This window comes from Emericellopsis cladophorae (assembly GCF_022114955.1).
Source record: "Emericellopsis cladophorae strain MUM 19.33 chromosome Unknown NODE_79_length_78512_cov_113_280538, whole genome shotgun sequence".
NCBI classification, from domain to species: Eukaryota; Fungi; Ascomycota; class Sordariomycetes; order Hypocreales; family Bionectriaceae; genus Emericellopsis; species Emericellopsis cladophorae.
In genome coordinates, this window is record NW_026251004.1 from 39,037 (window position 1) to 52,450 (window position 13,414).

General features: G+C 55.4%; 4 protein-coding genes across 4 annotated transcripts; 2 read left to right on the forward strand and 2 right to left on the reverse strand.

Annotated features, from left to right (window-relative positions):
- Positions 1 to 1,944: 1,944 nt before the first annotated feature.
- On the forward strand, positions 1,945 to 3,212 carry J7T54_002712 (uncharacterized protein; the record flags this gene model as incomplete). The annotated part of the gene is made up of 3 exons (XM_051510028.1): positions 1,945 to 2,233; positions 2,289 to 2,694; positions 2,750 to 3,212. 3 exons carry the CDS (start codon positions 1,945 to 1,947, stop codon positions 3,210 to 3,212), a joined length of 1,158 nt encoding a protein of 385 aa, XP_051359033.1.
- A 400-nt stretch (positions 3,213 to 3,612) lies between these two features.
- Positions 3,613 to 4,974, reverse strand: J7T54_002713 (uncharacterized protein; the record flags this gene model as incomplete). Its single annotated transcript, XM_051510029.1, has 3 exons — positions 3,613 to 3,679; positions 3,903 to 4,575; positions 4,869 to 4,974. The coding sequence occupies 3 exons, from the start codon at positions 4,972 to 4,974 to the stop codon at positions 3,613 to 3,615; spliced, it is 846 nt and encodes a 281-aa protein (XP_051359034.1).
- A 1,396-nt stretch (positions 4,975 to 6,370) lies between these two features.
- On the reverse strand, positions 6,371 to 9,863 carry J7T54_002714 (uncharacterized protein; the record flags this gene model as incomplete). The annotated part of the gene is made up of 4 exons (XM_051510030.1): positions 6,371 to 8,146; positions 8,198 to 8,336; positions 8,394 to 8,722; positions 8,796 to 9,863. 4 exons carry the CDS (start codon positions 9,861 to 9,863, stop codon positions 6,371 to 6,373), a joined length of 3,312 nt encoding a protein of 1,103 aa, XP_051359035.1.
- Positions 9,864 to 10,896: 1,033 nt separating this feature from the next.
- Positions 10,897 to 12,714, forward strand: J7T54_002715 (uncharacterized protein; the record flags this gene model as incomplete). The annotated part of the gene is made up of 3 exons (XM_051510031.1): positions 10,897 to 11,310; positions 11,376 to 12,555; positions 12,611 to 12,714. The coding sequence occupies 3 exons, from the start codon at positions 10,897 to 10,899 to the stop codon at positions 12,712 to 12,714; spliced, it is 1,698 nt and encodes a 565-aa protein (XP_051359036.1).
- Between the last annotated feature and the right edge of the window lie 700 nt (positions 12,715 to 13,414).

Here is a 13,414-nt window from a genome sequence, read left to right on the forward strand (position 1 = left end):
ATGGCGATTAAACGAAGACTCGTGATGGCAGCCGCGGCAAGGTGCTGGTCGATACTGCCATCGCGGCCAGTGTTCAGCTCTACATCCACAGTACCCTGCCGCATATCGGAAAGAACTCCCACGGGTGTCCAAGCACGGCGACTGTTTTGAAGTCAACAAATCCGAATGGAGGACTACATTCGTGGGCAGACCAGTAAGAATGCACATGGTGCGTCGGGGCTGTCCATTTAGATGTTCCTGGACATGATGGCGCCCGTGCCTGTCGGCAGGAATCTCACGTCATCGTCGCGAGTTTTGTTTTACCTGGGATTAGGCTGCCAATGCTGGGCGGTCTTGGTGTTTTGCGTTGATTAGATCCGGATTCTCGGATACAAATAGCCTCGTCTTAATGTAAAATACCTAGGGCCATGGGGCGCTGGGCCCAGGGCGTTGCACATGGTGGTCCTCAAAGCCACTAATCACCACAACGGCCGTCCAACCTCACATACTTCGACATACCCTGAATCAAAAGCAAATATCCAATCATAAACTGACGATAAGAACGAAGCACGTGACCGACCGATTGTACCTGTCAGTGCAGGTCGGGTCAAGGTTTGTTTTTGAGTCATGAATCTACAGTTGGGAAAATAAGACGCCCCCACGGCCCAGACCGTACAAATCCCCAAGAGGACGGTCTCACCTCAAAGTTTGGACCTCAATTCTACCATGTCACTACCTGTAATGTACGCATGCAAGAAAACAAAGGTGCAAAGCTTTTGCAGTCATCAAACAGTCACGGGATCCGGCAGTTCTGCATCTCATTTTCTCTTCAGTGAGTATTATTTCAGTGCCTGATTAGCAAGTAATGATCAGTCATTTGTTTGATCTGATCTACATCTTCACATCTAAAGTTCTTAAGTTTTGGGACCAGTGAGCTTCTAATTGGGGCCAATCTGACTCAATCCATGAAGAGCCTGCCGGCTCGATCTCAGGTCGCCGTCGCTGTCCAATGAAAAAGACTGCGAGGGTTCCCGGCTCCGCCATTTGGCGCCGTCCGGCTGGACCAAATCCCTGTCGACCTCAGGGCGAACAGCAGTGACAGCACGCCGCATGGCACAGCTGCCGAGTCAGTGACGCGCATTGGCCCAGTGGCAGTGCGTCAATCCAAGCTGCTTGCCGCGCTGGGCAAACCCACAAGTTCCTTGCAAACACGAGTCGTTGGCGAGATGATCGTCAGGGGCTCTACCGCCTATTGGCCCGCCTCGGGGGTTCGAGTCCCCGATCCCACTGAAGTTTGACTCAGGTGGATGCCACGCGGATCAATCCGGGTATGCATCAACGATAGCCGCATCGACGGCGTCCCAGGTCTAGCTCGCTGCTCGATACGATGTGGAAATGATACTCCCTCGCTTGTGCCCAACTTCATCCTGTCCCTGACACTTGACCTTACATAACCCGCCCGTGCCCCGCCCTAGCTTGCTCTGCTCTACACTAGACTACTCTTGCGGGTCTTGGCCGTTCCACTGCAAGCCTCTCGTGAGTCTTAGTCAAAGTAAGAGGCTTGTTACTGATACCCGGGTAGCCAGGCTGGCAGCCTAGCAGCCTCCTGGTATGTCACCGATATCCGCATCCCTCAGCCCTGGACCTTGCGCAAAATAGGTGTGTGTGCGTGTCACTGTCGCAATATGCTTGGGAACTTGCCTGGGATGCACAATCTTAGGTATAGCTAGTTTCTGCGTTAACGTCTGGGCATTCTTTTGCCACTGGACATCTGAAAAGCCGACCGCGGACCGTGTAGATTCCGCTGGTCCCTGACTCGTACGCTCTTCTTTTGGTTCTTGTAGACTTGTCGACTATATACATGTCCCGCAGCGACTCCCTTGCCATCCCCAGCCATCCGTTCCCCTGCTTGCTGCACCTTTGTTGATCTGCGAGATCGAGTTCGAGATCAAGTTCGTCTTTACAATGCTTACTTTACTACCTGACAACTTCGTGCTCGAGGAAGTTACTCGGGATGATATCATACTCGCCTCGCTGGCTTGGGGGTTCACCCTGGGTATTGGCTGGCTGACGGCCTGGTCAGCATGCAAGCAGACAATCGGAATCTACAAACGTCACGGCTGGGGGATCCTGACAAACCCCTACTTCTGGATGATTTGGCTCGAAATCGCCGTGTGCCTGGCCTTTGGCATCATTTGCTTCATGTACCTGCTGGGTACTATCCCGCCGAGCTTCGCCTTCTACTTCTGCATCCGTGAGTCTTGACTTTGCGTAAAGCTGACAACTGGCTCCTAAGCTAACCGCGCAAGTCACCCTTTGGGCGCTCCAGGTACAATTTCTACTGCAGATCATCATCAACCGCTGCGCCATCCTCATCACCGACCGCCGCTGGTCGTGGCGTCTCAAGTACGGCGTCGCGGCCATGATCACAGCCATCAATGTTTCCGTCTACTGCGTCTGGATCCCCGCGCGCCTCCAAATCAGCGAATCATACGTCCACACGAACGAGTGGTGGGACCGTTGCGAGAAGGGAATCTATCTCATTGTCGACGCAGCCTTGAACATCTACTTCATCCGCATTGTCCAGCAGAACCTGGTACGACACGGCTTGACCAAGTACCGAGGTGTCGTGCGCTTCAATATGTTCATCATCTCGTTCTCTCTCGGCATGGACGTGTTGATCATTGCCATGATGAGTTTGGACAACACCTTTGTGTAGGTCAACTCCGTCATGAACCTTTGGAGACTTCCACTCACCTGTTGCTTGCAGATACATGCAGTTCCACCCTCTCGCATACATTGTCAAGCTGAAGATTGAGCTCTCAATGGCCGAACTGATTGCAAAGATCGCCAAGAACCGCGACCCCAGCCAGATGGACGGTGAAAATCAGGCCGACTTCCACGCACACTCGAGTTCGCGTGGCGCTGGCACCTCCAAGGGTGCCGGCACCGTGCTCAGCGGCAACCGCGATGGTGACAAGAACCGAGCCTGGGCTACTGTTACCACCACAGTTGAGATGAACACCATGGATGCCAACGGTCGAAAAATCGATGAAAGAGGCGGCCCCACGGGTTACAACCACAGCGACACGGACACTCTTATCGATCCACGGGCGCCATTCTCTGGGAACGCGATCTGCACAAGTGGCGTCGAGGGAGGGGCAGCGCGGGATCACAAGGGAGTCGAGTCCATAAGCAGCTTCAACTCGGGAAGCGGCGATGTGCACACTTAGTGCAGGCTGGATGCGGCGGTGGCGATTATTATTTAATAGAACATCTGAGACACGGGGAAGAGCGAGCATAGACCTGTATTTACTCTAGATTAAACTGTCTTTTTTTTTTTTTTTTGTGGCAGATCAAATTAGCTAGCTGAACTCGGTCTTTGCCCTTTGCTTGGTTGCAACGCCAGGAGCTGATACTAAACTGATATCGCTCCCTTCACTATAATACACGGAATATGACTTGTGCATCTTGATCCCCGGCCCCTGTCTCAAGTCTGGCGGTCTACTGTCTGCATGCCTCCCATTGACTATAACAGCCGGTGAGATGCTGTCACTGAGTCGTGCTCGTTGCTCTCCGAGTCGTGCAGCTCGCGCACGGGAGTCGGCAGTTGTCTCCAAGCACCCCGACCCCTTACCGGTCCGGTACCAGGGATCGCTCCGCCTCGTGGTTGACCCGGACAGGGTAGGCCAGATCCTGACTAGGATGAGGCGAATGGTTGGGAGGCAGGCGCAAATGATGCCGACGTTAATTTCAACAGTAGACCATAGAAATACCTCGGAAAATTCCCAGGTGACGTTTGATCTATGCTGGTACAATACAAGTGATTTGAGACGGAGTATACTCATCACAGTCACACTGCGCTGTGTTAGTGCTAGTCCTAAGCTTGTTCACAATAAAGGACGTGGTATTAAAAGACTCACAAGGCGCCGAGGGAAAACATGAGAGCTACTCCAATCTTCTTCTTCCAGTGTAGCTGCAAGTGGCGGAGCTCCCAGAGTGGCACGGCCAGGATCCAAACGTCCAGGGCAATGTTGGTGGCCGCGTTGGTCCAAACATATGCGGCATCGTTCACGCACTTGCCCTTGTGTTCGCCATCCCACTGCGTCCACATGTATGAGATGGGAGTGCAGACCTGCATGGCCAGAATAACAAAGGCTATTCCCCACAACGACACAATAGCAAAAGTGCACCAGAGTATGCGTCTGGTGTTGCGGGTGGTAAATATGCGCATATAAAAGGTGACAAAGGTGATTTTGACCAAAGTCGTCTGCAGAAAATAGACTATAGCCAAAATGTACCAGTACTTGAGGAAGCCCGTGATCTGGGCGGCGGTCAGGGTCCAGACGTCCTTGCCTAGGCCGTTGGGTCGGAGGCCAACGATGAACAAGACGCTCGAGGGGATCGTGGTGATAAAGGTTAACAGGAGTAACCAGTCGTCCATACCGAAGTTGAGCTTCGCGAAGACCTTAAAGGCGAAGCGGACGAGGACGAATATGACAGTCAAGGCGAACAGGGCGGCAGAAATGGTCGTGAGGTTCGAGGATCGATCTCGCACTGGAACACCGCAGGAGACAAGGGTGACATTCTGCGTGGCTAGAAGCAAATCATCAGCTCAGTGTTGCTAGAAACCTGTTGGCGTTGAGGCAATCTAGGGCGACGTACTGAGCGATTCAAAGACACTGCAGGAAGTCTCAACGCATGCCGTGACATTGCTCAGAAAGGCTTGATAGCCACACATGCATACGGTATCGATTGGATTGCACAAGTTTGCGCCGAGTGCATCATGGTAACATGATTGCTAGACGTATACTGTTAGTGTTTGATATACAGCTAAGCTTTAGGAGATTGTGTTGGAAGAAGATGGAGTGAGGGGGTGTTCAACTTACTGCGCATCCCGGCAGAGAATTCAGGGGCGGCGACAATGAAATCTGCGCTGTGACCATCACCGCCCAGGTCGAGTAGAGAAGGACAAAGCGAGAAACCATAGTTCATGAACAGGTTTAGGCGTCACAGTCTTGCTCACGAGAAGGCCAGAGATCAATCAACAACCAGAGAATCATTCAGAACCTGTGAAATGCCATAAGCGCGAAATAAAGAAGCGAGCAGGAAGGTGTTGGCTGACGTTTGATATTCATATTCTCAGACAGATCAAGACCACATCCGCATTAGAAATCTCCGTCCTAGCCGCCTTTGACGGTCACGCGCAGACACTCACACACACCAACTCGGAACTACCTATGTGAGTATCGCCAAGACGTACCTGGGATCGAAACCATACGACCTTCTCGACTTGGGTTGCCACGCTTGAATTGGACGGGAGTGGGGGTTGAGCTGAAAGAAGAGAATGCGGGGAACCTGGCCCTACTGTCCGGCCATCGCCCACTATGGGGGAGGCTTGCAAAGAGGAGAAAATGGGAAATCAATGCGGCGCAATGTTGCAGGTTATTCTTTAGCGGCCCTATAATGACATCTCTTGGGAGGCGCGAACAGCAAGTTCACTGATCTGCTTCTGTGTGTCGGTGATTGCAAAAGGGTTCATTCAAGTGCAGCCTCTGGCCGTAAAGGAAGGCGGTTGAGACGAGACCTGACGATGGAATGCAATGCGATGGAACGGGCAGCAGAAGCTGCAAGACAATATGCCTTTGTTGGGCTGTCTGCCCCGGTAGTTTATTGACAGTCAATGAGAACTGATATTCCTCAGCCGCCATCTCTTGGCTGGCGGTGATAGTGCGAACGGGTGATCGAGGGGAAAGCTGATGCAGGGGTCAAGTTCTACCATGAAAGACCGTCCTCCTCGTCAGGAACCAGGCACTAGCACGCAACGGGAGCGAGGTGCGCGGGACGGAAGCGGTGATCAGACACGAGGTGCAATGAAGGGTCAAAAAAGGACGAAAGAGGTAATCAGTGCTTTCGATAACGCAGCCACACGATGGTGGATGCTGTATCAGCCGTCTGTTAGTGTGACAAGCATCAAGTTGATTTCTTAGCAGCAGCCACTTCTCAACAAGAGTGGGATGACGTCGATAGTGCTTGGAAATGTGTTTTCTCATCACTCATACTCTTAAGTTAGAGGTTTCTCACTCTCTACGCGTAGACGCGGTGATAGCATGGAGCGACATGCACCCACAGCCTTCTTCTACACATCCTCTTTGGACTGAATTGTCAAGGATGGCACACCGCTATTTTGCTGCCGCTTCTAGAACCTAGACTAGCTTTCATTGTTGTGTGCTTCCGTCAGCCACGTCGGAGCTTGGACTCGTTTAAAAAAAAAGGTGTCACGGACCACTCCCAATCGAGAAGGTCGCCATCGACGCCGCGTATTTGTCGCGACGAAAACTTATGATTTATGCAATTATCTCGATTTTATTCTTCCTGTTTGTTTCCCCCTCTATTGATCTAATTCTAGACGGTATGTGGCGACCTCGAACGGGTTTAGGGTAATCCCAAACCTGCCACCGTCAATGGCGATTTCCTCGAGGGCATCCTCGAGAATATTTGTCTTGAAGACCTTGGCCACCCGCAACGTTGTCTCAATGGTGCCCCGAGACAGGCCGCCGACGGCATCGTACACGCGCACAATTAGACTCTTGCCCTTGCGCTTGGGCAAGTCGTCCAGCGACACGTCTTGGTCGTCCTCGCCTCGCTTGATCCAGTCCAGAACGAGATTGTCGTCGCCAGTCAGTGTGACGGGGGCCTTGGCCAGCGCACCCATCGAGCCAGAGCCAGCGGAACCGAGGAGGCGCATCGGGTGATTGAAGTTGAATGCGGTCCGGACAGTCTCCGCGCCGAGGCCACCGCTGTGCGGCATGATGGCCCAGCGGATGCGGTGGCGTCCCATGTCGGCATTGCCGTCGGGCGCCTTGGGGGATCGCAGCAGCGAGAGACGCATGACGTTGCCGACAGTCGCGAAGCCGTACTTGCTATCGTTGAGGATGGACACGCCAAAATTGTGCTCGGACAGGTCCGCAAACTTGTGGCAGCAAACCTCGAACTTGGCCATGTCCCAGCTCGTGTTGTAGTGCGTGGGGCGCTTGATGACACCGTACTGCGTCTCGTATGACGCCTCCGTGTTGCGCACCTGGACCGGGAACTCGACCTTGAGGAACTGCATGGTTTCGTGCCAGTCGACGTCGGCCTCGCATTCGATGAGGGACGGCTGATCGTCGCTGAGTGCTGCACTGAGCGAGATGGTTGTCCGCACGGAGCTGTGTTCGCTGATGCGCGTCTCTGTCACGAGGCTCGCGCGGTAGCCCTTGTCCTCTTGGATGGTCGTGTTGGTGTTGCTGAGCTCCTCGCGCGTGTCGAGGTGGTAGACCTCTGCGTCCCAAGCCTGCCAGTACACAGGCATGTCATTGAAGATGACGAGCTGATTCGCCTTACCAGCGAGGACCTCGCGCTTGGCACGACGGTCATACACGGACGAGATGATGCCGTTTTCCACCTTGACGGTGAGATGGTCGTTCTGGAGCTGGAAGACGCCATCCGAGGTCTCGTTGACGGTGACGGCCTTGGTCTCGGACGAAACCTGGAACGAGCTGACGGATAGGGCGTGGCCCTCGCCAGAGGCCACAACCGCTTTCCCGTCCGAGACTTCAATGAGCTCCCTCCTCGGCCAGGGTAGGGTGTTTATGGCGGTGGCCTCGTCAAGGTTGAGGCTGGCCACGTCGGAACTCTTGAGGCCAAGGGCAGCCAAGACGTTGGCGAGAAGAACCTGGCCTGTTGCTGTGGCATTGGCGTAGATCTTGTCCGAGTCGTCGTAACACATCTCAATGGCCGTCCCAGGGAGACAGTCATGGAACTGGCACAGCATGATGCCCTGCCAGATCTCGTCGAGCTCTTTCTTGGGGTACTGGTAGCTGCTGTCGTGGATCGAGGCAATAGTCGCCAGCAGCTCAATGTCATGCAAAAAGATCTCGGCTCTGCGGTTCTGCAGCTTGGTGCGGGCTTGCGTGGTGTAGACGCCGCGGTGCAGCTCAAAGTAGAGCTCGCCGAACCAGGTGACGAGACTCGAGGCCTTGGCCTCGAGGCGGTCGAAGAACTGGTCGACGGTCGCACCAGAGTGAACGCGAGGGATGACGCCTACCGTATCGGCCATGCCACGGAGGCGCCTGAGCTTCTCGAGGTGCTGCCAGGTTGGGCCGCCGCCACCATCGCCTTTGCCAAACTAGCAGTTGTCAGAGGGAGCAAGGCAAAGCAAGACGATAGATTCACTTACGGCCATGAGTGCGGTGTTGTCTTGGTCCAGAGACTTGTGGTTGGAGATGCTCCTGGTGATGTCGCCAAGGTTGCCTTCGGCTGTGTAGGTCTTGCAGGGGGGCATGTGGGTGAGAACCTGGCTGCCATCGAGGGCGACCCTGCGGAATATCGTGTGAGTCCAAGTGAGCAGATCGACGTGGGCAGTAGGGACTCACCAGTTGAAGGTTGTATGAGGAAACTCGTTGACGCTGTTGAAGCAAGGCTTCTGCGTCATGAACCGTGTCATGCCGGCCAGCCGGCAGATCTGGGGAATCTGGCAGGAGAAGCCAAAGGTGTCAGGGAGCCAGGACGTCGTCGAGCGGAAGCCGAACTCGGCCTCGAAGAAGCGTTGTCCGTACAAGAACTGGCGTACGAGCGACTCGCCACAGGGCAGGTTGGTGTCATGCTCGACCCAGGAGCCGCCGATGGGATGGAATTGTCCCGACTTGACCTTCTCCTTGACACGCTGCCAGCCGTAGGGGTAGATGTCCTTGAGCCACTTGAACTGCAGCCAGCCCAGTTAGTCGATTGTCACAAAGGAAGAATGGCCACTATGCAGTGAGCGGAGGGAGGCGCACCTGCTGAGCCTGCGAGCAGGCAAAGTTGAGCTCTGGGTAGCGGTCCATCAGGTCACACTGATTCGACCACGACCGAACGACCTTGCGCTTGGTCTCTGCCCAGGGCCACAACCAGCACGTGTCAATGTGGCAGTGACCGATGGCGTAGACTGTCGGACGGCGGTCGAGGGCTGTCTCGTAGACCGCAGCCGAGTTGACCTGGTCTCCGAGGTACTCTGCGGCAATCTGGCGGCACTTGGCCAAGGACGCATCGTCGCCCACCTTGAAGGCGTCGACGATGCGGCCGGCCACATTCAGCGCCTCGTGCTGCTCCCACGTGTCCTCCGGGAGTTCTGTCGCAGCATCGTGGATGATGCCAAACTCGATGAGCAGCATGCGCGCGGGCAGGTTGACGACTACCAGCTCCGCCTGGGCAAGTTTGAAGTACTTGTCGTTGTCGGGAGGTTGGATCGAGTCGCCGCCTGCGTTGTTCTTGAAGATGGGCCGCCCAGGGCCGTTGCCAAACATGCCATTGCAGGCCATCTCGAGGTAGATAATGTGCTCCTTGCCGTCCTTGAAGGAAGCCGGCACAACCCACTCGATACGCTCACCGCGACCTGTGAGGCCCTGCAACGGTTCACCGCTGGCTGTCCACACGGTGGCCTCGTTGCTGCAGTCCCAATGCAGCTCGACGTGCGCGTCCTCTGCCTGGAGGGCCTCTGGCAACGTGAGCGTGCAGCGGAACCAATGCGTCGTCCACGAGGGACCGAACGACTCGCCTACTCGTGCCTCGCGGTACGTGTTGGATGCGGCTGTGGCTTCTGCGAAGGACGGGCGCGAGGTGTCGGGGGCGTCCCAGACCTGGAGCTGAACATGCGGCGCGCCACCAAACTTGACGTCGCTCTGGGCGGCCATGAGGTTGACCTTCTCCCACTGGCCGGGTGTGAAGAAGTTGACGAGGCGCTTCTTGTAGAGAGAGGTGACCTTCTTGCCGACGGGGGCAGGCGCACGGAGAGGGTAGGGCTGCGCCTTTGTCGCGACAGCCTGGCTGTGTCCGAGGTCATGGTGATCAGATCCGTGAGAGCACATGGCGGCTTGAATCTACTGGCCTCGGAGCGAGGGGGAAGAGTGAGGAGGAAAGGAGGAGGATTTGAGCTGAAGCGGGACGGGGATGATTGACGCCAGAAGCTCAAGTGTCCAGTCTCGTCGGAGAAGGTTACCAGAGGTTACCGCGCCTAGTCTCCAATGTTGGACACGACGCGCCTCGTTCAACGCCGCCGGTTTCGCCTCGTAAAGGCATGTCGCTTCGACGAACAACACCGGCGAGCCTCCGATAGGTTGCCATTTCTGGTAATTCATCAATGGGCTGGCATCCTTCGAATCCTTCCACTCCACGAATGTAGTAGTCGTCGGCGAGTCATGTCCTAGTCCAGTGACAGAGGCATGGGTCCCTTGACGATGCCCTTGTCGCCCAGCATCTCGCCGCTGTTTATTCTACGTAGCGAGGAGCGAAACACCCGGCCGATTCACACGTGGACCCTAGCCGAGCCAGACGGTCTCTAGTTCTAGCCCCTTTTTTGGGGCCCCAATCCCATAAACACCCCGACGCGGGGAAGAATTACCCAACGCGTCGTAGCCGGTTTACATTCCCGTGATTGGGATACCATGCCAGCAATGAAGCGAGCAGTGGTGTCCTGGCTCCGGACTACCGAGTCCAGCCCTGGACGAAGCTCGGGTCAAGTCCGGCCGACGCAGTCCGGGGTTCACCGTTCACGCCTTGGTTCGTATCGAGCATGGGTCAGCCTGGGGCGAGGCCACTTGGGTTGGATCTTGGGAGTTGGGACTGGAACCTGGGGCCCCAGACAACCCCAATCCAGGATCCTGGGCCCCCCAGAGTCCAGCTTGCATCGTGGAAATGGGTCTTGGCCCGCCATTCTCGCGGTACATATCTTGCGCGAGTTCCCCTCCTCATCTCGTTCTCTTGCTTCCCTCTCTTCTCTCCTCGACAACACTGACAAGTCGCTCAGCGTCGCTGTCTTGTTGCCTTGGACCCCTTCACCTGCTTGTCTGCCCGCTAGTTAGTCCGTCCGTCGTCTTCCATCCTCCATCATCCACCACCACCATGGCCGCTGTCCAGGACCCGGCCAAGGTCGAGGCCGGCCCCCGCCCGTCCAATCCGCGGGACGGCGTCCACAGGTCGCAGCATGACCTCGTGGAGGCTGCTGTGGCCGCGGCCGAGGCCGAAGCACGTCTTCCTCGCAAGGAGCTCTTTGCGCGCTACGCGCCTGCCGCCGTCTTCTCCAGCTTGCTCTCCCTCGCCCTCGTCATGGAGGGCATGGACGTCGGTCTCATCAACAATTTCTTCGCCCACCCCAACTATTTGCAGAAGTTCGGTTGGCCCAACTCTGATGGCAAGATGCATATCTCGACCACCTGGCAGAGTTCCATCGGTGCCGGTAACAACGTCGGCTCTCTTATCGGTCTGCTTCTGAACGGTTACCTCCAGAGCCGCTTCGGTTCTCGCAGAGTCTACATGGTAAGTGCCTACCTGCTGCAACAGGCGATGCTGGCAAGACGATTTGCTGACTTTGTACTTTTTAGGGCGGTATGGTTGCCATGGGCTGTGCCATCTTCATCCTCTTCTTCTCCCAGAGCGTCGAAATGCTCCTGGCGGGAAACATTATCTGCGGTATTCCTTGGGGCATGTTCCAAACCTTGTCGACTGCCTATGCCGCCGAGATCTGTCCTGCCGCTATGCGTGGATATCTGACCGCTTGGGTTTCTATGTGCTGGGGTGCCGGTTCCTTCCTGGCTACTGGTGTCCTCCGTGGCTCTCTAAACCTGCAAGGTGATGCCGGCTGGCGCGTGCCGTATGCCCTGCAGTGGGTTTGGGTGCCTCCCCTGTTGCTCGTTGGCTTTTTCGCGCCCGAATCGCCATGGTACCTGATCCGCCGCGGCAAGGTCGACGAGGCCGAAAAGTCTCTCCGCCGTCTCGCTCGCAAGGGCCACTACACCGAGGAGTCGATGGCGGAGACGATTGCCCTTATGAAGCATACGAACGAAATGGAAAGGCTCGAAGCCGCCAACGCCTCGTACAAGGACTGCTTTAACGGGGAGAACAAGAGGCGTACCCTCATTGTTTGTATGGCTTGGGTCGTCCAGATGTTCAACGGCCAGTCCATCACACAGTATGCCGCACTTATGCTGAAAGCTGTTGGCATGAGCACCAACGACGCCTTCAACTACAACATGGGCATTCAGTCCGTCAACATTCTTGCCACGGGTATCGCCATTGCTCTCATGGGTAAAATTGGCCGCCGTACCTTTTACCTGTTCGGCTCTGCCGGTATCGGCGCCTGCATGCTGGTCATTGGTATCCTGGGCTTCGCGACCTCCAAGAAGGTCCATGCTGTCCCCGTGGCCGCCTTCCTCATCATCGTGCAGTGCATCTTCAAGGTCTCGCTGGGTCCTACCACCTATGTTATTGTTGGTGAGATGTCATCGTCCCGCGTCCGCGCCCAGACCATTGTGCTTGGCCGTGGCCTATATGTGTGTTGCGGTTTCATCGCGCAGCAGATCAACCCCCGAATGCTCAATTCCGACTCGGCTGCCTGGAATTGGGGTGCCAAGACAGGCATGTTCTACTTTGGCTTCTGCTTCATCTGGGTCCTCTGGATCTTCTTCTTCCTCCCCGAGACCAAGGAGCGTACATTTGCCGAGATTGATTATCTGTTCAAGAAGAAGACGCCCGCCCGCAACTTCGCCACCACACCCATCGACCGTGAGTCCAGAACCCGCGAACCCACTGCCTCAGGTCACCTGCTAACATGTCTTAGTCTTCGAGTTCACCGCCCCCTCGGACAAGTCCGCCAACACCCTTGGCCACGACGAGCAGGTTGAGGAGATCACCGTCGGCGAGAACAAGCGCACTACTAGCTAGTTATTGGCTCCTGTCCCCAGTCGCCTTACGCTGGCATGATGGCCGCCGTATTCTTTGCTAAGGCTCTTTGCTAAGGCTCTTTTTTGCATATGGCAAGAACGTAATGATAACATTATTGTGTCTTTCGTATCGATCCATTGTTTGATATTGTGATTGTGACTTTGTCCGTCTTTTTCTTCCATCAGCTCTAACGCTAGTGGACGTTCACCACACACATAACTTGGGTAGCTCCCCGGGACACGCCGCATAATATTCGTTTGACTGCCTTTACCGTAGGCGCGAGAGCCTTTTCAAACTCTTTTGTTGGCAAGGTGAAGTTCCAGTCCAGGCTAACCAGAGCCGATTACTAACTTATTGTTCCGGGTGTGCAAATCTAAGCGCTTGTAGCGGTATCTCTCCTCTGCCATGCGGCCATAATGCTGAAAGTGTTCTTGGTATTCATCTTGTCAACAATCAGTGTGAAAACCTCACGCGACACCTAGATCTTCCCCGGGAGACAAATGGCACCACTTTTCCCGATTACGCATCGACCAACGCCGTCGCTATTTTCATGCTTGAGCCGTGAATACATCGCTCAGGCGCAATCATAGCTTTTCAAGACCACGCCGTCAGCCGGAAGGTCTGGGACTCGGAGATATTACTTGAGATTACCATGGGTTGTCGCCGCGTTTGTTATTGACCGCGCTTTTGCCGTGTCTTA